Genomic DNA, 26,520 nt, shown 5'->3' with positions numbered 1-26,520 from the left:
TGAATCAACACTGTTAAGGGAAAAGACAAAAATGGATATATGGAAAGGTAAGATATGAATGGATAAAATATCTGAATCTGTCGGATGTTAAGAATATCTAAATGTTAGCTAAAATGATTTAACAAAGGGTTATTTAATTTCTAGTGGAAAAGAACAGCAAAGAATAAATTCTCTTAAAGATACATAAATCTACTATGTTGATGTGAATGCATGAACATCCTGTAGAAGTTGTTTCAACAAAATTAAAATATCAATGTACTCACCTAAGTTTCCCTCAGTTTGGGTATAATCTTTATACTGTCTACCCTAAAAAGGAAAAGAATTCTTTTGATTTGCATCTGGTAAAATGCAGAGTGTGGTTCTCGATTTCTTTCAACTTTATTTATTTACTTTGGTTGCACTGGGTCTCCTCGGCTGCACGCACGCTTTTCTCGAGCTGTGGTGCACGGGTTTTTCTTCTCAGTGGCTCCTCTGGCAGAGCACAGACTCTAGGGTGCCCAGGCTTCGGTAGCTGCAGCAAGCGGGCTTAGCTGCCCCACAGCAGGTGAGATCTCCCTGGAACAGGGATCAAACCCATGTCCCCTGCACTGGCAAGTGGACTCTTAACCACTGGACCACCAGGGAAGCCCCCAGTTCTTGACGTAAGGGTAATCAGTACTAAACTAAAAACTTTCGGGACATTTACTTACACACTTTGAACACATCTTCAACCGATGTGTCTTTCAGCCTTTTTTCACAGGGTTCCCCCCAGTCTGTTTCTATGGGTCTCCCCTGAGAGCCCTGCTCACCTCCAGGCAGAAAAGAAGCTTTCAGCAGCACTGCACAGGCCCTCTGGTGAGGCACTGCCTACTCTCTGGTCTGAAATGACCTCTGTAGAAACTATACATACCTCCCTGTAAAATTTCAAGTAGCACATGAAATCTTTAAGGTTCTCACAAGAAGGAGAAAAATGTGTAACTATGTTGTCGTGATGGGACATTAACTGGACTTACTGTGTTGATCTCACAATACATACATATGTTGAATCATTATGTTGTACATCTGAAACTAATGTCATGTCAATTATATCTTAATTAAAAAAAAAACTTTAAGAAGACATCATATTTAAAACAAAAAGTTAAGGGAACTTCCCTGACAGTCCAGTGGTTAGACTGTACATCCAATGCAGAGGTTATGTGTTCAATCCCTGGTCGGGGAACTAAGATCTGGCATGTGGTGCAATAAGGCCAAGAAAAAGAGAGTTAAGAAATATACTTACCACTCCATCACAGTAAAGCTGAGTTACACGAACATAATCACTGGACATAAACTCAGGGGCAAAGACACAATCGTCCATGTAAGGGCAATCTTCTAACAAGGCATAATCTGCTACTGAAAAACTTCCCTGGGCAAAATCGGCCATGGTACACCACCCTAAGGACACAACACAAACTCAAATCAACAATGAAATCATTTGAGATGATATGAGAAGCAGTTTTCCTAGTTTCTATGGTACGTTTGATAAATGCTTGGAACTTACGCCTCCAGGAAGCAACTCTGATGAGAACACTGAGCTCTGAAGAGTCTCACCCTCATTTGCTAGTCTCTCCCCTGACTCTCTTCAAGCATCAGTTTCATCTATTTCTTTTCTTTAGGTTCAAAGAGTCACCAACTCTGAATTTAACTGTTTACATGTCTCCTTTAGATGGTAGATAATTAAGGGCAGCTTATTTCATCTTTGTATGCTCCTAGCATGTGCTAAGGCCTCAAATAATAAGTTCAATAAGTGAACAAAAGACATCTTTCCACCGCTGCCCTTTAACTCCATCTGCTTTTTACTGTATCTATGAAATACGTCATTTCATCTTACACAAACTCTTGCCACATTCTCCACCTCCTGGCTAGAACTAAATCTTGATCCACTGAAAGAAAGGTTTCCTATCCAGACCACACTGTGTGTTTCTGTCCTGGGCACAGGGGCAGAGCTGAAGCGGTGCAGGGAGAGCGTGCCCACCTCTTAATTCCTACAGCCGCATCCAGACCTTCCCAGCACTCACTCGCTGCTCCTAATTCTCTAAACTACTGCAACACAGGTCAGCACTGCTAGACTGCAACAGTGGGCAAACCCCTCACGTTACCAACAACCACATTTTTAAAATAACTATTTCAATGGGGGGACGGGGGCTGGAGTTGCAGACTCAAGATTTTTTTCCTAAAGAAAGTTCAGTCATAAAAAGGTATAGCTGTCAGAGAACTGGTACAAAACCTAACTATCACTGAAAAGAACTCAGTATTTTATTACTTCTAACTCTTCTCCAAAGAGTGACTTTCCTCTTCGAGCATCACCAGCACCATTACTAACAGCGCTTTTTAACCTTTTCACTTCACCACTATCCCACTATTGTTAGGATAAACCAAGTTTCTTTTTTCCTAAGAAAGACCACCATCAGCCCTTGGAAAACACACTGTTTCTTTAATTAATCCTTCTCATGTTCCATTTGCTGTACAACCACCTCACAATATCAGAAGTGAAGAACAATAACCACCTTTGTAGCAAACCGTTGGTACCATTTGTCACACGATGTGCCAAGCGTTTTGCGGGCACCATCTCATCAATCCTCACAGCAACTCTCTGCAGGTACAAGTATCACCATCATCACTGTACAGATGAAAACATTCACAGCAAAACTAATCTGCCCAAGATCACCAAGCTTGGGGGGAATCAAACCTAGGTCTTCGGATCCACGGTCTCCTCTCGAGCGCTGAGAGTCACTAGGTCTGTGTCTCCGTCATGGGTCTAGCTGCCTCCTGGCTGCTGTCGCGCTAAAGAACACCGGCAACGAGTTCACGCTGCTCCCCCCTCTCCTCCGATCGTCACTCCAGTCACACGAAGGTGGGCAGGGACAGCCCTTCAGGACCCAACCCTTGCGGTACGACCGCCTCCTCAACTAAAGTGCACTTTGCTGCCCTCCTCACCTAAGCCCTCGTTCACAAGGCCACATCTTGGATCACTGCCCAGGTCTAAACCAGGTTCTAAATCTGTAACTGATCAGCTCCTTGCTGACCACAGCCAAGAGTCGTTACGGCTCAGGTCTCCCTGGTCTCCTACCACAGACGTTTTTCACCTTCATCAAGAATGCTTTTTTTCCCTCCCATTCAAATCCTCCATTCTCCTTCATTTTCAGTTTCCTAATGTTGGGCTTCCACTTCCATCATTCAAGGGAAGCGCTTTAGTGGAGTCGTTACTGATCTTTTCCAATAGACTGGGTAACTACAGTGTCTGGAACCTTCTGACCTGTTCTGGGTGACCAGTAGTTCCCATTTAGAGAATTCAACTCCAAAAGCAAACAATGACTGAAAATAAAAAGTCATTTTAGCACCCAAAGTATGGCACATGATATGGGACATATGCTATTCTGGGAAATACATAGACATTTAAACTCATTTTTCTTAACAAGTGTTTTTTTGTATATAAATACAGAAAGAGCCAAGAACTGTCTGTCACAGCCCACGCATCACCGGCACAGCATTGGATACAGTTAACGTGCTCATGCGGGGCAGACTGGGCCACTGTGACACCACGCTGGTCAGCCCCAGCCTGGCAGAGCTCGCCAATACCACGCCCTACACCTACCGCACCGTAATCACGGCATTTGTGTTATGGTTATTTTCTATTGTTTTAACCAGAGAGGCAATGCGGCATAGTGGTTAACAGCATAGACTCTGGAACCAGACTGCCTGGGCTTGAATCCTGGCTCTCCGATTTCCTGAGTGTGTGATCTGGGACGAGTTACTTAACCTCTTGAGGTGTCTGTTTCCTCACTTATTAAATGAGGACAGCAATACTACCTATTTGATTAATCGGCTAACATATGTCAAGTGCGTTTACTAGCACGTGACGTATAGGAAATGCTATGAACATCAGCTATGACTAACATACTAGATGAGTATTTTTTAATCCACTATGTGGATGCCTCCAACTAAATGGTCTCCCTTAATAGCTACGTCCAAAAGCACTTTTCAGCTTACAACTTACTTGACGCTGTGGACCACTTCCTCCTCCTCAGAACTCTTCATCTGGACTCCAAAGACCATCTTCTCCTGGTCCTCCTCCTATTCTTCTGGCTGCTCAGTCTCCATGGGCGCTTCTTCTCCATTCCCCGCCACCCAAAGGTCAACTCTCTCTTCTTCCCATGCTCACTCTCTCCACACCCATGGCTTACAACAGCGCTTTCTGAACTTTCATTGTGTGCAAAGTGTCACCACAATTTTTGCCATTTCCACAAGTCACATGTATTTTATTTTCTTAGTATTTCTTTTTTACTGGGCTCACTTGGCCTAAGTGGTAACACCCGTGATATCGTAACTTTGAAGTACAGCTTATGTTTTTCAGACATATTAGCATATATTCCTATTAAAAAATTTTTTATCTATGTAGTACTTTAAATGGTCTCATAACCCACTGTAGCAAACCATGACTAAAAATGCAGTTAAGACTCTCAAATCTCTCCACGCTGGGTTACAACTCATAGACTTCTAGACTCTCCCTGTCAACCGCTACTGGATCTTAACCAAGACGTCCCACAACCCTATCAGATTCAGTGAGTTCAAAATCAAACATCCTTTTCCTCAAGAACAAATGAAACCAAGTTCTTTCCTCTTTCTGTATGTTACCAGTAAACTGCTCTACATGCCACGTGGTTACCCAAATCTGGAGGTCAATCTAGACTCCCCAGTCTCCTTCAATATTCCTAACCAAAGTGACCACAAAGTCCTGCCATTTCAACTCCTCTAGGAAACCCAAATTAGCACACATACAACTCTTCGTGCCCAGGGCCACTGCCCTGGCTGTGGCTTCATCTCTTCTCTGAACTACTTGAACAGGCAGCCTCCTAACTGGTGACTTGCCTTCGATCTTGGCATCCCCTAAAACTCTGATCATAACATTTTATACTTAACTCTAGCTTCTCTTTATCTTCAGAATAAAGACCAAACTCCCTACTACAGCACAGAAGACCTTTTGTGGTTCTGTTCCTGCATTTCTCTAGTCACTCCATGACATAACATAGAAGCTAGTCCTACCCAGCTGCCTGCCATTTATAAACAAACCTCATCTGCAACCAGATTGCCTACCAGACCTTAGTACTCGACTCCAGGAAGCATTTCCTGAACTTCTTACTACCACCAAGTTTATTTTTACACCTCTTCTCTGTAAGCCCTGAGCATCCTGCTCACATCATTTTGACAGCAATGTTCACAGTTTGGTCATTGACGATTTCTCTATGTAGGTTCACTATGGGTCCAAACGGTACCTTGTACATAAATGCATCTTTATTCCCTATCTGTTTTCCAAAGTTTTAATTCACACACCCCAAAGTAGAAAGCTTTGCCAAATCCACCTGCCAACTGTGCTGTTACCTACTTAATATTTTGATTTAGAATAACTCAACTTTCAACTTAAGATATAAACTTCTTTTAATAGAAAATATGTTATCACTAAGAAATCTTACGTTTGATAGAACAGAATATTTTTCCTGATACAAACTAAAATGAACATACTACAAAAATTTAATACTAGTGTAAAGGACTTCTGATCCCATCAGTTATGATGAACCAACGGGGCATTTCATGACTGAAAAACAAAGTGGATGCTAAATTTTTTTTTAATGTTACTGAGCTCACAGAAATAGGGAACATTTAAAGTCACTTTTTCCCTCCAAAGCAACAAACTTCTATCTAGAAACTAAACCTGACAGTCAAGATGACAAGAACAACATGGGACACAGAGCCATGGGCCAGAAGCAAAGTGAGAGACTGAAAGGGGGTCCCACAGACAGCTCACAGCCAATGCTGACACAAGCCCTATCAGAAGGAAAGTATCCCAACTCAGACTCTCAGAATTCCCACAGAAAAACAGCAATCAAGAAAGGGTTCGTAACTGAAAATCTCCAAGCACAGGAGGTGACAACCCACCATGAGGGAGATAACAGAAAAAACAAGCAATAAATTTAGATCCCTAAGGACATGAGACATGGGGGTCGCCAGTCTACAGAATATCTACAGATTCCAAAAAATGAGCAAGCAACAGGAGACTAAAAAAAAATGACTGGGTACAGCTAAAAAGAATGGAGTAATCCTTATAGAAATTAAAAGTATAATTGTTAAAAATAAATAAAACAGATGGATTGGTGAGATGATTAGGCACCATCAAGAAAATTGATGAAAAAGAACATGTGCCTGATGAAATTATCCAGCATTTTAAGTTCTGCCAAAGACACAAGGAAGTTAAAAATATAAAAGATGAAAAATAAATGATCTGCAAACACATACATACATACATACATACATCCACTTAAATCTTGGGAAGGAGAAAGTAGATAAAATCAAAGAGAAAATGTTTAAAGAATACATGGCTCGGAATCTTCTAGACTTCATGAAAGAGTATTCTGAATCAAGAAACACATGTATCCAAAATAGGATAAATAAAAAGTAATCACTATCTAGACTCAGATGTAAAGGTGTAATCCCAAAGACAGAAAATTCAATGCAGCGAGAAGAAAAATAATATTTTCTTCCAATTACCATAAATAAAACTGGTAGCAGACTTTGCAAGTAGAATAACATCTTTACACGTGAACAGAAAGCAAAGCATCAACCTAAGAACTGTATACCTATCAAAATTCTCTCTCAAGAACAAGGGTAAAATAAAACTAATTTCAGATTTAAAAAGAGTTGACTACCAAGAGACTTGAACTTCTAAAAATACCAATTAAAAATCATAAACTATCTGACTGTATTAAAAAAAAATCTAGTAATACATTCTTAAGAGACACCTAAAATCTAAGGACATAAAAAAACTGACAGGAAAATGAAGAAAAAAGGTTAATCCATGTAAACTACCACCAAAAAAAGGCGGGACAGACAAAACAAACCCTAAGACAAAAAAAGAAATTAGGCATAGGAAGAACCACAACATAACAGAAAAGCGTCAACCCACTAGGAAAACAATGCTTAGCTTGCAAGTATCAGATAAAATAGTCTCAAAATACATAGAAGAAAAACTGATAGAACTACAGAGAGTCTGTAAGAAGGTAACAGTGGAAGATTGAAACACACTTCTCTCATGCTAGATCAAACAAATTAAAATTAATATAGACAACCGGAAACACAATTTTTAAGTTTGATCTAACGGATACATAACTAGAGAAATATAATCTCTTCACAAGTACACACAGAACAATTATAATTCCCTAGGTACAAAGCCATAAAGCAAGGACAAACAAATGTTTTAAGAAAAATACACACTACATTCTCTGACAACACAACTAAGAAATGAAAAACAAAAAGGAAAATGAAGAAATATTTGGAAATTTTAAAACACTTTAAGGAAAACTCTCAAACATGTAAGTCAAAGAAGAAATCAAAATAGAAATTTTAATTTTGTTTAAATTTAAAAGTTAATCAAAGTGGCATAAATTAAACCATATTATATAAAGCAAAAATGAACTTTTGAGGAATTACATAGCTTTACATGCTTGTAGTAGAAAACCAGAATGGCTGAAAAGTAGTAAGCTAATCATGCAGTTTAGGTTAAAAAATAATAAAATCAAAGAAAAATTTTTTAATCAAAAGCTTAGAAAAACCTTTGTTATTTTTATCAATTAAAAATAAAGTGTGCCTCTGGTGAGGATTATATTAATAAATATTTGCATGCTCAAAATAAATAAAGAAGAAAAAGGAAGGAAATCATAAAGGAGAAAAAGACTAACTAAAAATATAATAGAACAAAGTATTAATAGACAAAAAATTCATCCTCTGCCAAGATTAATAAAATAGATAAACTTTTGGCAAAATTAATGAAAAAAGTCACACAAATAACATCCAATACGAGAAAGGGAAGATAACTACACATAAAAGATTAAAATGGGAATTAAGACAGTACCATGAACCTGATGAAAATAAACTTAAATTTGTTGAAAGAACAAGTTTCTAAAATTTATCACACTGTAAATCAACTATATTCCAACAAAAAATTAATTTAAAAAATAAATAAAATTTACAAAACTCACTAAAAGCCGAAAAGCTGAAGTCCTATTACTATTCAATTGCTAATTACTACCATCAACAATTTACAATCCTTCCACACAAAAAATTAGATCCAAATGATCTCACAGGTAAATGCCACCAAGCTTTTAAGAAACAAATCATTCCAATCCAAACTGTCCAGAGAACAGAAAAAAATGAATCACTGTACCTGGCATAAAGCAGTGTAACCTGAACACCAAAATCAGACAAGATAGTCAAGAAAAAAAAATGACAAGTGATTTCGTTCATAAACAGATGCAAAAATCTAAATAAAATACTAGCAAACTTCATCCAGTTCACAAAAAGACAACCCATCAAGGTCAACTTACATCTATCTTTAAAACAAATGTAAGAGAGAATAAAGAATTTTTAAATATATAAATTGGAACCATTACACTTAGTGTATTAAAGGAGAAAATCCACAAGATACTGTCAACAGATGCAGAAAAGCATGTGACAAAATAGGCAAATGACAACTTCCCTAACTTAGTAAAGACTGTCTACAGAAACTCATAACAAACATTTTTAAGGGGAAAACATTCTTTTTGAAATCAGGAACAAACATGTATGCTCACTCTAAATCACTTCTAATGAATAACCATAATCACATCCATCAAACATAGATCCAGAAGTGTGCCAGCATAATAAGGCAAGAAAAAAAAAAATTAAGGAAAACTAATTGGAAAGGAAAGGAGAACCAAAAGTGTCACTGTTTACAAGTGATATAATTATCCACATAGAAAACCCAAAAGGATTATAGAAAATATATCAGAATAAATGTTTATCAAGTGGATGACTAAAGTTCAATGTAAAAAAATCCATAAATTTCTATTAACAACAAACAGGAAATAGAATCTAAAAAGCATCATTTGTAAAAGCAACAACACTCCTAGAAACATCAAAATCAACATTTAAAAACTGTTAGATCTGTAAGGAAAAATTCACAAAACTGTATCAAAAGTCATTAGAAACCTAAATAAACGCAAATATATACCTCAAAATCTTAAAAATTTCAAATCTCTCCAAACTGATTTTAATCATTCCAATTCATGCTTCAAAAGCTTTGTCTGCCATATGACAAGATGATTCTTACAAAAACAGCTAAGACTCAAGTGCCCCTCAGACATCAAGTTGTCAGGTAAAACTACAGCATTAATAATCATGACAGTGTGCTATCAACAGACAGACAGGTAGACAAGTGGTACAGAAAGGAGAGTCAGAAAGAGATCCATGTATATAGAAACTAAACATGTAAAAAAGGTGGTTCAGCAGATCACTGGTGAACAGATCCAATTCAATACATGTTATGTGGTCAACTGTAGCCACATGGAGGGAAAAATGAAAGTGGATCATTAACTCACACCATATACAAAAATCAGTACCAGATGGATTACCAACTTAAATGTGAAAGGCATCATTTAAAAATTTTTAAAGAGAAACACAGGAGAACGTCTTTATGATCCCAGGGCACTGTAAATTTCCAATTAGATTACACTGAAATTAAGAACTTCTGTTCACCAATACACACCATAAAGTGCAAAAAGACCACGAACTAGAATAAGATATTTACAATGTATATACCCAATAAACGATTACTGTTACCTGTTACAGTTTTAAAAGAGAACCCAAAAGAAACGTGGGTAAGAGATACGACCAGGTATTTGTGTGTGTGTGTGTGTGTGTGTGTGTGTGTGTGAACAATCAATTTCCTTTTTGTGAATAAAAGGGAGATAGATGGTTCACAGACAAAGGAAAACATGTTCAAAGTCATTAACAATCAATAAATGCACATTAAAACCACAATGCACATTTCATATCCATTTGGCAAATATTAAGAAGTCTGACAAGTAACAAGTGCTGCAAAGGATATAGATCAACTATTTTTAACACAATGCTAATCAAAGTATATAAATTAACAAAATAGCTCACCAAAGCATAAGCTGATACAACCACTTCAGAAAACAATTTGTATCATTTTATAGTTAAACATTCATACCCCATTGTCCAGCAATTCCACTTCTAGTAAATAGCTTACCACAGTGGTACTTCAACATTCTTTTTACTCATGAACCACAATAAATGCTATTAAAGATTACACTCATACTTTAAAATGATATCTAAAAAATTTCAGTCCTAAGTTTAATTGCAAAGGATAAATTGCTCGAGTACAGTGATATTTTAAAACACTGACATATCACTGTTTAAAATGTTGTAATTATTACGGCACAGAGTTCATCAAAAGATAACTAGTATATATGCTGATGTGTGTATGTGTGCACTCTAAGTCACTTCACTTGTGTCCCACTCTTTGTGACCCTATGGACGGTAGCCCGCCAGGCTCCTCTGTCCACAGGATTCTCCAGGCAAGAATACTGGAGTGGGTTGCCATGCCCTCCTCCAGAGGATATTCCCTGCCCAGGGCTTGAACCTGTGTCTCTTACACCTCCAGCATTAGAAGACAGATTCTTCACCACTACCATCACCTGGGAAACCCTATATATGCTGATAATTAAACATGAAAGTTACACTTTATTGGAAATGCAGCTCTTGAGGAGATGGGAAGTGTCTGCACTAAAAGAAGTGTTTCCTAATACTATAACTGCATGTATTTTAAATTATCCTTTTGTCCCACGGAGAGTTTTTCAATTGGGATGTTACCCTGGTAAGATTCCATGCAAGTAAGCGGTATGCCTTCCTAATTTAAGGCAGAAATGCTACTCTGAAGGAGGAGGTGGGCAAGTAGAGCCAAGAGGAAGTTTCTATCACAGGCTCTAGGCATTACCAATGTTAGGAAAGGATACATGTAGAATTTAATGATCTACAAATTGATTCATTAATATCACTTGTGCCCAAACACCCCTCAGAAAATCTTTATTACTTCCCTGGAAGGCATATATCCCAGTGTGAAAAGTAGAGAAATTCTTGCAACTGTGTACCAGAAGAAATATATAAGAATCTTCAATACAGCAAAACCTAGAAACAACCAAAACGTTCATCAATAGAAGAATGCATACACTGTGTTATATTCTCCAACAGAATATTACACAGCCATGAAAATTAATGAGATGTCTGAGTATCAGCGACTCTTAAAAACATAACATTTAGTGAAATAAGCCAGCCCAACAAACTGTATCCAGTATTCCTTTTGTAAAATTCAAAAACAATAGAAATCACACAATATACTGTTGAGGGATATACACATATTTGATAAAATTATTTTTAAAATACAAGGAATGACACATAATTCAATAAAAGTCACCCTGGGGATGGTAACATTCAAAATCGGTCATTTTGATTCTTGGACTGAGTGGTGGGTTGAGAGGCGTTCATTTTATTGTCTTGCTTCACAACTTGCATATATGTCACATATATTTTGAAAGCATTAAGTATAAGTAGTACATTAAAGAGGAAAAAAGATTTTTAAAAATCCATTCATCATATGCAAAAAATAATTAAATCACCTCACCTGCCACTAGAGAGGTACATCTAACATGGAAATCTTTATCTTACATCAACCATAGGAAGTACATTAGGTACAAAATAAATGTTCACTGTAATTAATTTTATGAGAACCAAATGAGACAAAAGATTGAGTCAGCTCTGAGAGAGGAACCCACAGGCTTTACACAGGGCTAGCACAGAAGCCAAGGTGGTTGTAAGCAAATTTAGCTGCAAGTTAAAAGTTATAAGGAAGCTGGTCAGTAAAGAAGAGGCAAAAATGTAAGTCAGGTAACATAAAGGATTTAGCTATTGTGTGAGGAAATGGGTGTCTTCACTCAATACCAGTCAGAGTGATTAGTCAGTGCAACCACTTTGAGAGCTTCTGTGATATTTGGTTACATTGAAGATGCATATATCCTACTATGCAGCAAAATCCACTATTAGGTGTATTTTCTCAAGAAATTTCCAAACGTGCACAAAGCAGACAAATACAAAGATGTTCAAGGCAGGATTGTTTTTAGAGTCAACAACCTTCAAAGTCCATCAGTAGGAAAACGGATCAGTAAATTATGGTATATTCATACAATGGAATTCTATACCAGCAATTAAAATGAACCAAACACAATTATCCAATTTATTCACATGTAAATCTGAAAATGTGATGCCGATAGAAAAAAGCAAGTTGCAAAAAGACACATTATTTAATACCATTCAACACTATATATTGTTTATGGATTCACCGTGATCAAAGTATAAAATATGCAAGGAGATATACAAAAACCTAAACACGGTGACTACCTCTAGGAAATGAGGGGCAGGAATGAGAGCACCTCCACATTTTGCAATTCTAGTTCTTTGAAATTAAAAAGAGGATCTGAAGTAAATTCGGCAAAATAATTACATCTGTAAACCTCAGTCATGAATTGGTTAGATCCCACTCTGTATTCTGTGTGAAATCATCCAGAAATTGAAAAGAAACAAAATCCCAGAAAATTAGGCAAAAGTAAGAAAAGTGAGCAAATGAACAGTGAGAAACAGAGACTAAAAACGCAGCCCTTGAGCGCAGAGCACGAACCTTTGAGCAAGAGGAGCAGCTGGGTTTTTAACGTGTTTGAAGTTTCCTTCCCTGTGAAGCCTTGTAATAAATCCCATCTCCCTTAGGATAAAACGCAAATGTCCTGCAATACAAAATGTACCTAACCAGAGCTGTAATTATGAGGAAATTGCTCCCAAAGGAGGATTGAAACCTGTAAGCTGTCTACCTTGTTTCCATCGCCAGGACCCTGGGCAGAAACCAAAAGAGGTCATTTATGTCGACGCCACAAAACACTTATGTGAACCGTTAAGTATCATCAAGAACGCCTAGGATTGGCTAGAACGTATTTGCCCAGCTGTCGCGTGTGTGTGTATATATATATATATATGTGTGTGTGTGTGTGTGTGTGTGTGTGTGTATATATATTTTGGAAGGAGTCTGCCATCGAAGATCTTTGGGCATCTTAGGAGGCCTCTAAAAATGGTACGCCACACGGGTACCAAACAACATCCACCTACGCCTTAGCTCCATTTTTGGCCCCCGGCCCCTTATTCTGTCCCCAGAACAGGCTGACTCGACAGGCCACACTGGACATCCTAAACACTACGGAGCAGCTAGCCGGACCACCCCTCCCCCCCCCCCCGGCTGTCCCCGCCTCTTCCCATTAGCGATGGGAGGTGGGGGAGAGGATGCTCCGAAGAGGCGCAGCGAGCACTGCGTTCAAGTCTCCCTCCCCCGACCCCCTCCCCGCACTCGGCAGCCATTCTCTCGAAAACAGGTGGCGCATTTGTAAAGAACGCAAAACACGGAGGAGGGGGGCGTGCAAAAACGTTCACCAACACTCTAGAACGAAAACCCGCACCCCGGAGAGCACGCACTCGCTAGGACCCAGGCGCGCGGGGACACGCGAGGACGCACCCCCGCGCGGGAGCTGCTGCAAGGGGGTGGGTCAAGACTGCAGGCGGCGCGGCCACGCGCGCGAGGGGGGTTGGGGGGCGAGCACCCCAAGAGAGGGGCTGTGACACCAAGGCGGGGGGGGCGAGCATCCCCAAGAGAGGGGCTGACATCAAGGCGGGGCTGGGGGGCACTCCAAGAGAGGGGCTGTGACACCAAGGCGGAGGAGGCACCCACGCAGCCGGAGCGTCCACGCCCGGGCCGGGAAGAATTGGCACGGACACAAAGGGGCCGGGAGGGGAGATACCTCGCGTGTCCACGCGCGCTCGGGCCGTCGGAACCCCCAAAGCTAGCGGGGGTGTCACCCGCGCACCGACGGCGACGAGGGCGCGCGGGCGGCCGGGGGACGCGCACACACACAGGAGCTTCTCCCACCTTCGCACAGGAGCCCGGAGGGACCCACACTTGAATAGGGAAACCAGACAAAAGAGACACACCTACTGGGGCCGACGACAGCGGCCACACACACACACACACCCCAAACCGGCACCATCCCCCCTCATACACACACTACAGGCAGCACAGCCAACGACGCGGGGCGACGCGCACACACCCACACTCACCACACACCCACGGAGGGGGTGTGGAGGGCCTCTCGCCCCGGCCATCTCGGCTGCTGCGCGACAAGCTGACACATCCGGCAGCCCCGCCGCGCGCCAGGTGTGCACTCACCGGGGCTCGCAGCCCGCGAGCCTCGGACGCGGGCAGCCGCCGCCGCCGCCGCCTCAGGCTCTCCACGTCAGCCGCCGGGCGGGCGGGCGCGAGCGGCCGGGCGGCGGCTGGGGACGCGGAACGTGCGTCACGTGAGCCGCAACGCACATGCGCCGTCGAGCACGCCCCGCCCCGCCCCCCGCTGCGAGCCCCGCGATTCCCCGCTCGCCCCCGCGCTCTCGAGTGGCTGACTGACCTGAGTCGCGGTGCGCTTGCGCGCGGGCAGAGTTTCCGTGGCAACCGCGCGGCTCGCTGTTTGTCCTCTCTCGCCCTCGTGCGGCTTTTGGAATCCGCGCCTGCGCCGAGGCCTCGGCCCTGAGGTGGCCGAACGTGCCGCTGGGGGAGTCGGCGCTTGGAGGGTAACCCGGGGGGAACTCGAATGAGAAAATTGAGCTATGAGACGGCAGGGCCCAGTTCTGGGTGTCGAGCCCCAGGCGGGAGGGCGCTTGTGCGCGGGCCCACCATCCGTCCTTGCCCTTTCTTCCCTGTTCTTACGGAGGCGAAGCCTGCAGAGTTGGGGTGGCGTTCTGTGCCCCCGGACCCCCGCTCTCCCCTTGCCTCCCCCCACTTTCCACTGCAGGAGGTGCGCGCGCTAGCCCGTGTGCTTGTGTGCGCGTGCACGTGAGGTTGGGGGTCTGGTTGCTCGTGCAGGCAACGTTTGGGTGCTTGTATGCACCTGTGCAAGCAGCTGTGTGTCGGATTTCAGTGCGCCGGTGTCTCCTGTTTGGTTTACTGGAGAAACGCAGAGGCTGTGCCGATAGCAAAGCGGTGAGATTATAATAGACCCATAGTGAAAATGAGTGGATCACTGACAGATGACTTGTTTTTGTTTTCCCCCACAGAATATCTAAAGCCACGGGGAAAATGGTGGAAAATTCACCGTCGCCGTTGCCAGAAAGAGCGATTTATGGCTTTGTTCTTTTCTTAAGCTCCCAATTTGGCTTCAGTAAGTACTCTCCTCATGGATGGCCAGGGCCTTTCTCTGATGTTCAAGGACAAGGAAATTATTCCGTTTGTTAGTAGAATGTGTACTCGTGAACTGTGATTCTTTCAGTCTTTCTCTCTTTTTGAGAAAACCTGAAGAGACCTCTTGTCTCTTCAGCGTGTTCTATATGCCAGATATGAGCCTGAAAGATTTAATCTCAACAAATCTTTAAAAATGCCTCACCAGGAAGGATTGCAGAGGAAATGAAACCTGATCCCTGCCCTTAAGAAGGTCTTGGTTTTGTGGACAAGATAGAGGATTAAATCTCAGTTAATACACTGTGATACGTGCCTTGGGAACCTAGTGAAGAGATAAGAAATAAAAATGGAAATTCAGGGAATTCCCTGGCAATCTGGTGGTTAAGACTTGCGCTCTCACAGCCAAGGCCCAGGTTCGATTCCTTGTCAGGGAACTAAGATCCCACAAGGCACTGAGGCAGTGCAGCCAAAAAAAGAAACTCAGTTAATTTTTCTCCCAGGGACTTTATCTTCAACAATAAGGAAGAAGTGGGGAGGCCTTGAAGGGAAGCATGGTGAGGTTTGGAAAGGAGTAATCTAGTCTGGCCCCAGTGCAGCTGGGGGACCAGGAATCAGGTTCCAGAAGTCAGCTGCACTTTACATCCTGGGTCTCAGTCAGTCCTCATATGGTCCCATTTTACAGATAAGAAAGCTTGTTCTCTGAGACACCATATTCCCAGAGTCATACAGCCAACCTCATGTCTCCCCCCAGAAGGATCTGAGAATTAGGGAGAAAAGTGGATGCCCAAAACTTTTTAGAATTCTGTGGAAACCAGGCAGATGGAGTGGCTGTGCTTCTGAACCCTAACTGCATCAGTATAGCCAACCAAGCTGTTGCCTAGGGCAGTCTATGAAGAAGTTATAGCTTGAGTCCAAATCCTGACTCCTCCACAGACTTGCTTTGAGGAGGACTGTTTGCATCTTCGATTCTTCAGATGCTTCATCTGTGGAAGGGTGGTCATGTCTATTAAAAGCTAAGGAAGCATAAGACAGTCCTGTGAGATAGAAATTGTCATTACAGTCCTCATTTGCAGATGACAGTATTGAGCACACGGGGCTTAAATAATGTGCCCAAGGTCACACCACTGGTAAATAATAAAGCTAAAATTTCGATGCCAGCACACTGGGTTGATGTCACTGTGCTGCCTCTCTATGTCTGTTGTAAAGATAAATTGCCATCATTTATGCAGAGCAATGGCTTACCCAGTCCAGTATTCTTGCCTGGAGAATTACATGGACAGAGCAGCCTGGTGGGCCAGGCACAACTGAGCAACTTTCAGACACATGCATTCTTATGAAACCTTGGAGAGCCCAAGTGGTATAAAAAGAAGGGCACATTTGCTAACGCACAAAAGTTGAGCTCATGCACTCAATTTGATAAAGATACTCAGTTCAGGTAAAGATGCTCATACAGTTCAAAGCTGTGGCGGCTTGACACTAAGATGGGAAAGGAGCTCGGACAAGCCACACTCCCTGCTCTGGGTGCGAACTGCTACCACAGCTCCCTGCGAAACAGATGCAGAAAAGGTTTTTAGTAAAAGCAAAAATCCTCTTCAGATTTCCTTTGGTTAAAGAAAACATACTACTGTAGGTCTTTGCTAAGAGCAAAATGGCTTAAAGTGGACTTTCAAAAAGTGGGGGCTACCTGTACTTTACTGGAGTGGGTTGCCAAATTCACTTCTCCAGGGGAATTTCCTGACCCAGTCATTGAACCTGGGTCTCCTGCATTGCAGGCATATTCTTTACTATCTGAGCTACCAGGGAAGCCCAATTAAACATTAGCTGTGACTCTGATTGTTACCATCAACATCATCATTTTTGCAAATCTGTGTTCTATAGAGTATTTGAAGGATTAGAAACTATACAAATAAATAAAAGCAATGACTTGAATAAGACTTTAACTCCAACAGGACCCACAACCAGAAATTTGTTTTTAATTGGAGGCTAATTACTTTACAGTATTGTGGTGGTTTTTGCCATACATTCACATGAATTGGCCATGGGTGTACATGTGTTCCCCATCCTGACCCTCCCTCCCACTCCCTCCCCATCCCATCCCTCAGGGTCATCCCAGTGCACCAGCCCTGAGCACTCTGCCTCATGCATAAAACCTGGACTGGTGACCTGTTTCACATATGATAATATACATGTTTCAATGCTATTCTCTCAAATCATCCCACTCCACCTTCTCCCACAGAGTCCAACAGTTCTTTACATCTGTGTCTCTTTTGCTGTCTCACATATAGGGTCATTGTTACCATCTTTCTAAATTCCATATATATGTGTTAATATACTGTAGTGGTGTGTTTCTTTCTGACTTACTTCACTCTGTATAATAGGCTCCAGTTTCATCCACCTCATTAGAACTAATTCAAATGCATTCTTTTAAATAGCTGAGTAATATTCCATTGTGTATATGTACCACAACTTTCTTATCCACTCATCTGCCGATGGACATCTAGGTTGCTTCCATGTCCTGGCTATTGTAAACAGTGCTGTGATGAACATTGGGGTACATGTATTTCTTTCAATTCTGGTTTCCTCGGTGTGTATGCCCAGCAGTGGGATTGCTGGGTCATATGGCAGTTCTATTTTCAGTTTTTTAAGGACTCTCCACACTGTTCTCCATAGTGGCCATACTAGTTTGCATTCCCACCAACAGTGTAAGAGGGTTCCTTTTTCTCTGCACCCTCTTCAGCATTTATTGCACAGCCAGAAGTTAATTCCACAGATTTTTCTTCTGTGCTTTCCATGTGCTGGGCACTGTCACTGACCAGAGATGAGCAGAACAGCCCCAAATTTCCTGCTCTCAGAGTCTGCATTCTGCTGGGAGGGAGACGGTCAATGGGCAGTTGACATAAGTAAAACATACAGAATGTCAGACGATAATGTGTATCTTGGGGAGAAATGAAGCAAGAAGGAGGGTAAGGAATGGAAGCAGCTTGCTGTTGTAAGTACAGCTGTCAGGAGGTGCCTTACTGACAGATGAGTTTCAGACACAGACGCAAAAAATGAGAGTTGCCATGGCAATGTTGAGAGCGAGCCTCTCAGACAGAGAACAGCCAGTGCAAAAGCCTAACGATGCCAGTGGTTTGAAGGAATTGATGGAAGTCATTAAACCTGAGACAGTGAGGCAGAAAGTAATCAGGGAGGTGAGAGGCCAGTACCCAGCAGTTTTAATAAAACATAGTGGTAGGTGCACAGGGGTTATATGAGTCTGTATGTATGTTGAAATATTTACTGAATTTAAAAGCTAATTGTGGGAACTTCCCTGGTGGTCCAGTGGTTAAGAATCCTTCCAATCCAGGGTACAGTCCCTAGTTAGGGAATGAAGATCCCATGTGCCACGGAGCAGCAAAGCCAGTGCACCTCAACTAAGACCCAGACCAGACACAGCCAAATAAATTAAATAATTAACTTAGGGAAAAAAAGCTAATTGTCTTAATCTGTTTAGGCTATGACCAGGTAGCTTAAACAATAGACATTTATTTCTCAGCTCTGGAGGCAGGGAAGTCCAAGATCTGGATGCCAGCATGGTTGGGTTCAGTGAAGGCCCTGATATGGTTTGACCATCACTTTCTTGCGTGTCCCCACAGCCCTGATCTCTTCCAGGTCTCATGAGGACACTAATCCCATGATGGTGCCTGTCCCTCACGACCTCATCTATACCTGACTGCCTCTCAAAGGCCCCACCTCCAAATCCACCACATTGGGGATTAGGGTTTCAAGGTAATCATTTAGGGGGAGGCGCACAAATACTCCGCCCATAACCATAGTTGTAGACTGGTAATGACTTTGAAGGAAATAAAGAGAAATGGCAAGGGAGTAAAAGGGTATGGTGTGCAGGTGGGACATAGCTGGAAGAGCAAGTGACTGGGGAAAGCCTCTCTGAAGGTGACGTTTGAGCCAAGACGGGAAGCAAGCTAAGGAACCAAACGCGTTGAAAGTCGGAGGAAGAACATTTCAGGCAGACAGCGCTCACTACAAGCTCAGTTACCCTGCGTCTGAAGGTTGTGTGAAGTGCAAACATGGAACACTGTCTGGAGCTGAAATGTAGTGTGTGAGGACTGGACCTTGGAGGGGCAGGCAGGAGCCTGGTCGTTCTAAGTTCTTGCAAAGCCTAGGAAGGACTTTGAATTTTATTCTAAAGCCATCAAAGTTCAAAAACTGGCAAATGATGCTGTCTGATCAGTATTTGGATGAAATCTCACAGTGCAGTGTGGAGAATCTCTTCAGGGCTGGAATTACTAGACCCCACTCTGAAAGCCTGGGAGTCCTCTTTGCTTGCACTTCTCCTCCCCCACCTTGTTCATCTGCTCCTGCCATTGTGGTTGCTGGGGCCTCTCCTCCTCCACAGAAACATCTTAGACGCAGTTCTCACAGCAGCGCGCTTGAGATCCAGGCCTGAACTCCCCAGATGAAAACCTCTGGAGCCTGAGTGGTTATTTCTCTTGGTGTGTGTGTGGGTTGGTGCGTGCTCAGTCATGTCCAACTCTTTGCAACCCCATGGACTGTAGCCCGCCAGGCTCCTCAGTCCATGGGATTTCCTTGGCAAAAGTACTAGAGTAGGTTGCCATTTCCACCTCCAGGGGGTCTTCCAGAAATACTCAGTTATCTCCCTTGCCCAAAACATAAAGTTCACATTCCTTGCCCACAGTCTTCCATGATCTGGGACCCGTTCACATTTCCAGCTGGTTTCTCACCGCGCAGAGCCTCCCACCGTATGCCTCAGTCATGCCAAGCTGCCTGGGGTTCCCCAGATATGTTGCTTCCCGTTCATGCTGTTAACCAGTGCTCTGACTCCTGCCTGTGAGTCCAAGGTGAACAAATGCCTGAGTTCTTGTTCCATCTCAGTAACTGTTAGCTTTGAGACCTTGGGCAAGTGACTTTAATTCCCCATGACTTAGTTCTTTTTATCTGTGAGTGAGGAATAATCTTGGCACACAATTCAGAAGAGTCTGAGAGGGATCACATAAGACAGTGCTCAGGAGGTTCCTGCCACTGCATCTGGCTCATTTCTGTCACCCACAGGACTTGTGAGGATAGATACCATGTCTCATTTTTTTTCGGAGCCTTGACCTTTTGATAGCACCTAGCATATAGCAAATGTACAATAAATATTCATTTAATTAGTTAAACTAAGCAAGTTATTTCGTTTTATGAATTTGCCTCATGTCTTTGCCACTATTTGTATTTCATTAACCTTGAAAACTCAAGTTGCAAGCCCGATCCTTTCCAGCTTTTCATTCTGCCATCCACCACTACTCTCTCTTTGATTCCTGATGCTCTCGCTGCAGCTCGTGGCCAGGAACACCGTTTTCTCGTTATTAATATTTCCTTCCTTCCTCACAACTGCAAGCCCAGCCATTAGCATTTTCATCTGCCTAACCCCCATTCATCCTTCAGGCCCCAGCTTAATGACTTCCTCCAGGAAATCTTTCCTGTCCATTAACATCACTTCCATCACCACCGCCGTGGGCTGAGGGCTGCCTTATATGCTCCTGTATCATCTGCTATTACGTGTTCATTAGCACTTATCACAGTGTATTGAAAATAGCAGTTTATTCATCTCTGGTCCTCTGTTTAGGGAGGGCAGAGGCCATCTTTTGGGTTCACCATTGTCTCTCACACTTCTGACATACAGAATTCTGTAATACATATTTGTTGAGGAAAATGTTAATCTTTCATCATGGTTGAGACAGGTGGTTTGAAATTTGTCTCTGTCACTTGGGCAGGGCTTCCCTGCTGGCCCAGATGGTAAAAAAAATCTGCCTGCAAAGCAGAAGACGTGGGTTCGATCCCTGAGTCAGGAAGATCCCCAGTGTTCTTGTCTGTAGAATTCCATGGACAGAAGAGCCTGGTGGGCTACAGTCCATGGGCTTGCAAATAGTCAGACTTAATGATAACTTAATGACTTAATGACAACACTTTAACTTACCTTGGGCAGATGATGTAACATGTCCAAGATTCCAGTTCCTCATCTGTAAAACTAACATAATACCTCCTAGGATTGTTTTGAGGAAATGAAATAATACATGTAAAGTGCTCAGAGGGCTTTCCTGGTGGCTCAGTGGTAAAGAATCTGCCAATGCAGGCGGCCCAAGTTCAACCCCTGGGTTGGGAAGATCCCCTGGAGAAGGAAATGGCAACCCACTCCAGTATTCTTGCCTGGGGAAATCCCATGGACAGAGGAACCTGCTGGGCTACAGTCCAATGGCTCTCAAAAGAATCAGACATGACTTAGCAATTCAACAACAATGACAAAGTGCTTAGAAGTGTGCTTAGCCCACAATGAGTACTCAAAAGGTTGGCTGTTGTTATAACAGGTACAGCAGTAAAGGCCACAGAAACTTGACGTGGCAATAAGACTGCTCTAGGAGATAAAGCATGTCATGAATCAGAACAGGGTAGATAAATTCACCGTTACGCCACTAATTGTCTGTAGTTGTTTCAACCCTGTAGGAATAAAGTGTAGAATACCTACTACATATAAAGAAAATTGCTAGGTGCTCTAAGAATTACAGCAGTTCTTAAGGCAGGATTTCTGTCCTTAAATTGCTTAAAATAGTATGAGTTGAGTGTGAATAGCATGAATTAAAATATCAGTTCAGTTGCTCAGTCATGTCCAACTCTTTGCGACCCCATGGACTGCAACATGCCAGGCCTCCCTGTCCATCACCAACTCCTAGAGTTGGCTCAATCTCATGTCCATCAAGTTGGTGATGCCATCCAACCATCTTATCCTTTGTCGTCCCTTTCTCCTCCCACCTTCAGTCTTTGCCAGCATCAAGATCTTTTCCAGTGAGTCAGTTCTTCGTATCAGATGGCCAAGGTATTGGAGCTTCAGCTTCAGCATCAGTCCTTCCAATGAGTATTCAGGACTGATTTCCTTTAGGATGGACTGGTTTGATCTCCTTGCAGTCCAAGGGACTCTAAAGAGTTCTCCAAGACCACAGGTTAAAAGCATCAATTCTTTGGCGCTCAGCTTTCTTTATGGTCCAGCTCTCACACCCATACATGACTACTGGAAAAACCAAAGCTTTGACTACACAGACCTTTGTCAGTAAAGTAATGCCTCTGCTTTTTAATATGCTGTCTAAGTTTGTCATAGCTTTTATTCCAAGGAGCAAACGTCTTTTAATTTCATAGTTGCAATCACCATCTGCAGTGATTTTGGAGCCCAAGAAAATAAAGTCTGTCACTGTTTCCATTGTTTCCCCATCTATTTGCCATGAAGTGATGGGACCGGATGCCATAATCTTTAAGTTTTTTGAATACTGAGTTTTAAGCCAGCTTTTTCACTCTCCTCTTTCACATGAGTTAAGACATACTTGTTTTAAATTAGAGGACTTGTTTAGTGGGTATAGAGTTTCAGATTCACAAGATGAAAAAGTTCTAGAAATATACTTAACAGCAGTGCAAATATGTTTAACACTATTGAACATTACGCTTGATTCAAATGGTAACTTTTATGGTTTTTTAACCACAGTTTTTTAAAATGACTGGTAGATCTTGCCTGGGAAATCTCAAGGACAGAGGAGATGGTGGGCTACAGTCCATGGCATCACAAAGAGTCAGACACAACTTAGCAACTGAACAACAGCACACAATCGGGCAGATTGTGATTTGGGAAAACAGTTCTTGATGGAAATGTGCCATCATAAAATGGAGAGGAAAGTGACCTAGCAATATGGAATATAGGATTTTGTAAGAAATTAAACTTTGTGTATAGAATAATAGTTGTAGATATTGAAACAATAAAGTCCATGGCTAAAGGGGAAAAAAAATGACTAGTAGAAAGTAATTGTGCAGTGTTACAGAAATGGTACAAATAAGGAGGAAAAAATCATTTCTCAGTTAAGCAACGTTCAAAGGATCTTTTTTTATTTGAATCTTGATAAATCAGATGCATGCCTTACTGACCTTTTTTCCATTTTTGTTTTCCCCCTCTTCTGCAGTACTGTATCTTGTGTGGGCTTTTATTCCTGAATCTTGGCTAAACTCCTTAGGCTTAACTTATTGGCCTCAAAAGTAAGTTTAATATATTTCTTAAATAAAGTGAGAGTATATCAGTGCTGTTTTGAAGGATAAGATTTTTCCTCAAGACTTTTTCACATCTTATATTTATTCTTTTAAGATCTGTACATAACCATATAGAAAAGTAAAGTTTTTTAAAGATCATTATTGATATGTTTCTGCTTAAAGATGGTGGGCTGAATGCACATTTCTATCTCTACTTCCTCCCAAAATCTTGATAAAATAAGCCCATAATAAAAAATAATTGTTAAAATATAAACCCACAGGAGCAAATAAAGGGACAGGAGAGATGTAGCAATAAAATCTGGGAAGTGGATTGCAGACAGGTGGAGAGGTACCTGACTTAATTCCCACTGTCCCATGTCGGTCATGCAGGAGGCAGCCAGTCTCTGTGCCCACAACACAGAGGCCCAGACATTGGAAGTGTGGGCACCTCTTTACATTGTATTTCTGGTCCAGGCTGAAAACAGTGTTTAAAGAGCATTTGGCCCTCCAGTCGTCGTCCTCAGCCTTTAAAGCTGAGAGACAAACCCTCCCCTGCAGAAGGAGTTTTACACTCTGGAAAGACTGACTCGAGCCTGTAATCTGGGGTACTCTAGGTCTATGTAGGCACCTTACTGAAAGCAGGAATAAGTGAGGATCTGCTTTGCTGAAGTGTGAGTCCTCCTGAGCACCTGTCCTACCTCCCACCTCCTCCCAGCAAGATCGGAGGGTCCTCCCTGAGAAAGCTGGCCAGCTCAAAGGCTCTCTCATTTCTGAAAACGAGAGGTCCTCCAGTGGAATGGCCAGGTCTCCCGTAGTGAGGGTCGGCTGGCCATCCAGTGCACATACGCACAGTGCTTCCAGTTAACTTGTCAGTGCTTCGTCTATGTTTCTTTAATGTTTCCCCCCACGTCTTCTCCCTGTACTTCCCATGTAAATGTGAGTGGGCAACCAAAACTTACCAGACGTGAGAAGAAAGCCTCTAAAATGAAATAAAAGAGAAAAGGCAAAAGAAACTTGAAAGAAATGGAGATAATGCAAAGAACAAAAGAAAAGTTTAACAAAATCCTCAGAGATAAGAAAAGAGTATAACTGTGAAGCAACAGGATGCTATGAATAAGGAGTGTTCAGAGAATTACTGTATGGAAATTATAACTACAAGAGAAGCCTGCTTTCCACAACTAGAGAAAGGCCAAGTGTAGCAATGAAGAGCCTCCACGGCCAAAAGATTAAAGTGTAACAACTTGGTGATGAACTCTTGAGAACTGCAGCTTTGTGTGAGGTCTGTGGCCTATTTTAATATTCTCTTCTGCAGGTATTGGGCCGTTGCTCTGCCTGTGTATCTCCTCATTACCGTAGTCATCGGTTATGTCCTCTTATTTGGAATAAACATGATGAGTACGTCTCCACTTGACTCCATTCATAATATCACAGGTAAATTTATATCCAAGGAAAGCGCTAGGGGAGGCAGGAGTGGGTATTAACACTTTTATCAAGAGAAGCGACCAAAAGCAGGCTAAGGCAAGTGCCACACACGGTCGCAGTAGAAAGAACATGGGAGAAATAGATCAAGTTACACCAAAGAAAGTGGTCACAGGGCACAAATAAGCTTTTGTGAAAACACCATTTAATAGCACTAGTTAACAGCCACAAATATGTAACGTGTTCCCTGGCAACTCTGCCTGGGAGAAAATTCTGTCATCCTAAACAGGCTGTGTGGATCCAGGAATGACAAAAGAGGTCCCTGCAGACTCTGTCTGGGAGGAAGAACTCGGGTGGCAGTGGGGGGAGGCCGTCCTTGGGGTCACTGTGTACCCCAGACACCAGTTATGTGGTCAGAAGAGTCACAGGTAACCTACTATGTTCCCTGCATATTTGGTTGGAATTGCAGCAGATAGACAGTTTGTACAAAGAGGGGAAATTGTGAAGTTTGTATGAAGGATTGTACCCAATAGTTTCATAGTTTTGGGGTGTTGGTGTAATTCTGTTCCTATGAGCATTGTGCGATGGGACTTGAATCATCATTGTATAGTTGAATGAAATAATAATTTCTTATCCAAGTTAGAGGTTGCAAAAAGTACTTTGCTGGTTTTTATTCTAATTGGGACATTTCTTCTAAAAAGAGGATTTAAGGGGCCTTCTAATTACATCATACCTGGTATTTGTCCTTATCCAAACGTTAGCCCAGTATACTACATGGTGGGTCTCCACAAGCACAGAGACTGTTGAAGAGATTACTTGGATAAAACAGAGCCTTTTGTCTTCTTCTTACAGATAACTATGCCAAAAACCAACAGCACAAGAAAGACCAAGAAGAAGCCATCCCAGCACTAAGAGATATTCCTATTAGTGAAGTAAACCAAATGTTCTTTCTTGAAGCCAAGTAACTTTACACCGAAAACTTAATTGTATGTAGACTAATACCAAACATTTAGTATAAATTTTTGACATAAAGGTTTCAACCATACTAATTTAGGTTGCCTTTCTGATTAATATACAGTGTTAAAAAAAGGTTGAACTTATTTTATATTAAGTTCTAATAATATTATAAACGTTATCAAATAGTAGTTACTAATGGACAGAATAAATACTGCATTCAGTTCAGTTCAGTCACTCAGTCTTGTCCGACTCTTTGCGACCCCATGAATCGCAGCACGCCAGACCTCCCTGTCCATCACCAACTCCCGGAGTTCACTCAGACTCAGGTCCATCGAGTCAGTGATGCCATCCAGCCATCTCATCCTCTGTCATCCCCTGTCATCCCCTTCTCCTCCTGCCCCCAAGCCCTCCCAGCATCAGAGTCTTTTCCAGTGAGTCAACTCTTCGCATGAGGTGGCCAAAGTACTGGAGTTTCCATATGGCAAAAAGGCATTCATGTTGTAATTTTCAAAGGGCAGTTGTATCCTCCCCGCTGTTTGTTCTTCGAAGCCTAGAATTCAAACTCTCAGACTTTGGAGAGGAGACATTTAATGTGTCCTCACCATCAGATATGTGTCTAAGGGACAACTATGTGGGTGGTCAGGGAGGGCTGCTGAGAGGAGGCAGTTGGGGTTGAGATTTGATCAGCAGAATCAGTGGCCATTTATGAAGATGAGCAAGGCAGGAAGGAGCTTTCTGTACTGAACAGCCAGGGCAGAGGCCTGCCGGTTGAAGGAGCTTGGTGTGTCCTATGGCCAGCAGGGGGCCTGGTGCTTGCTTGCTTCGGGAGGGTGTGACCATTGTGTGGGGCCGCGTGAGACGTCAGGTTTACCTGTCACTATGATGGGCGTGAGGCACTTTAGATACTGAGCCAT

General features: G+C 42.4%; 2 protein-coding genes across 11 annotated transcripts in view; one reads left to right on the top strand and one right to left on the bottom strand.

Moving 5' to 3' along the window:
• The window catches only part of TTC3 (tetratricopeptide repeat domain 3), a 126,845-nt gene extending 112,578 nt beyond the window's left edge, over positions 1–14,267 (bottom strand). Inside the window, exons 1-3 of one of the 8 annotated variants that reach the window (XM_018052783.1) lie at positions 14,059–14,267; positions 1,259–1,413; positions 264–306 (exon numbers count right to left, since the gene is read on the bottom strand). In XM_018052783.1, coding sequence (XP_017908272.1) covers positions 264–306; positions 1,259–1,402 — 187 coding nt within the window. In that variant the 5' untranslated portion in view covers positions 1,403–1,413; positions 14,059–14,267. Of the gene's footprint in view, positions 1–263; positions 894–1,258; positions 1,414–4,015; positions 7,333–14,058 lie in introns of those variants that run through there. The other 7 variants (XM_018052785.1, XM_005675697.3, XM_018052793.1 and 4 more) reach the window with 7 other exon arrangements.
• On the top strand, positions 14,348–25,836 carry PIGP (phosphatidylinositol glycan anchor biosynthesis class P). Of its 3 annotated transcripts, XM_013967105.2 has the most exons (6): positions 14,574–14,789; positions 15,049–15,152; positions 23,167–23,239; positions 24,543–24,661; positions 24,939–25,077; positions 25,502–25,537. In XM_013967105.2, exons 1-6 carry the CDS (start codon positions 14,602–14,604, stop codon positions 25,503–25,505), a joined length of 627 nt encoding a protein of 208 aa, XP_013822559.2. In that variant the 5' UTR covers positions 14,574–14,601; the 3' UTR covers positions 25,506–25,537. The 3 variants fall into 3 exon arrangements, with proteins under 3 accessions (XP_017908311.1, XP_013822559.2, XP_017908310.1); XM_018052822.1 differs by lacking the exons at positions 14,574–14,789; positions 24,939–25,077 and adding an exon at positions 14,348–14,565 and having other exon boundaries at positions 25,502–25,836; XM_018052821.1 differs by lacking the exon at positions 24,939–25,077 and having other exon boundaries at positions 14,589–14,789; positions 25,502–25,836.

The sequence above is a fragment of the Capra hircus genome, chromosome 1 (genome assembly GCF_001704415.2).
Source record: "Capra hircus breed San Clemente chromosome 1, ASM170441v1, whole genome shotgun sequence".
Classification (NCBI taxonomy): Eukaryota; Metazoa; Chordata; class Mammalia; order Artiodactyla; family Bovidae; genus Capra; species Capra hircus.
This window is presented reverse-complemented; position numbering and strand designations above follow the sequence as displayed.

What these genes read in the sequence shown, in the direction of transcription:
- PIGP (XM_013967105.2), top strand. Translation starts at nt 14,602, where the DNA reads ATGAGACGGCAGGGCCCAGTTCTGGGTGTCGAGCCCCAGGCGGGAGGG. An exon ending in TTAACTTATTGGCCTCAAAA is followed by an intron (nt 23,240 to 24,542) that starts GTAAGTTTAATA and finishes TCTCTTCTGCAG; the next exon opens with GTATTGGGCCGTTGCTCTGC. An exon ending in CTCCATTCATAATATCACAG is followed by an intron (nt 24,662 to 24,938) that starts GTAAATTTATAT and finishes CATCCTAAACAG; the next exon opens with GCTGTGTGGATCCAGGAATG.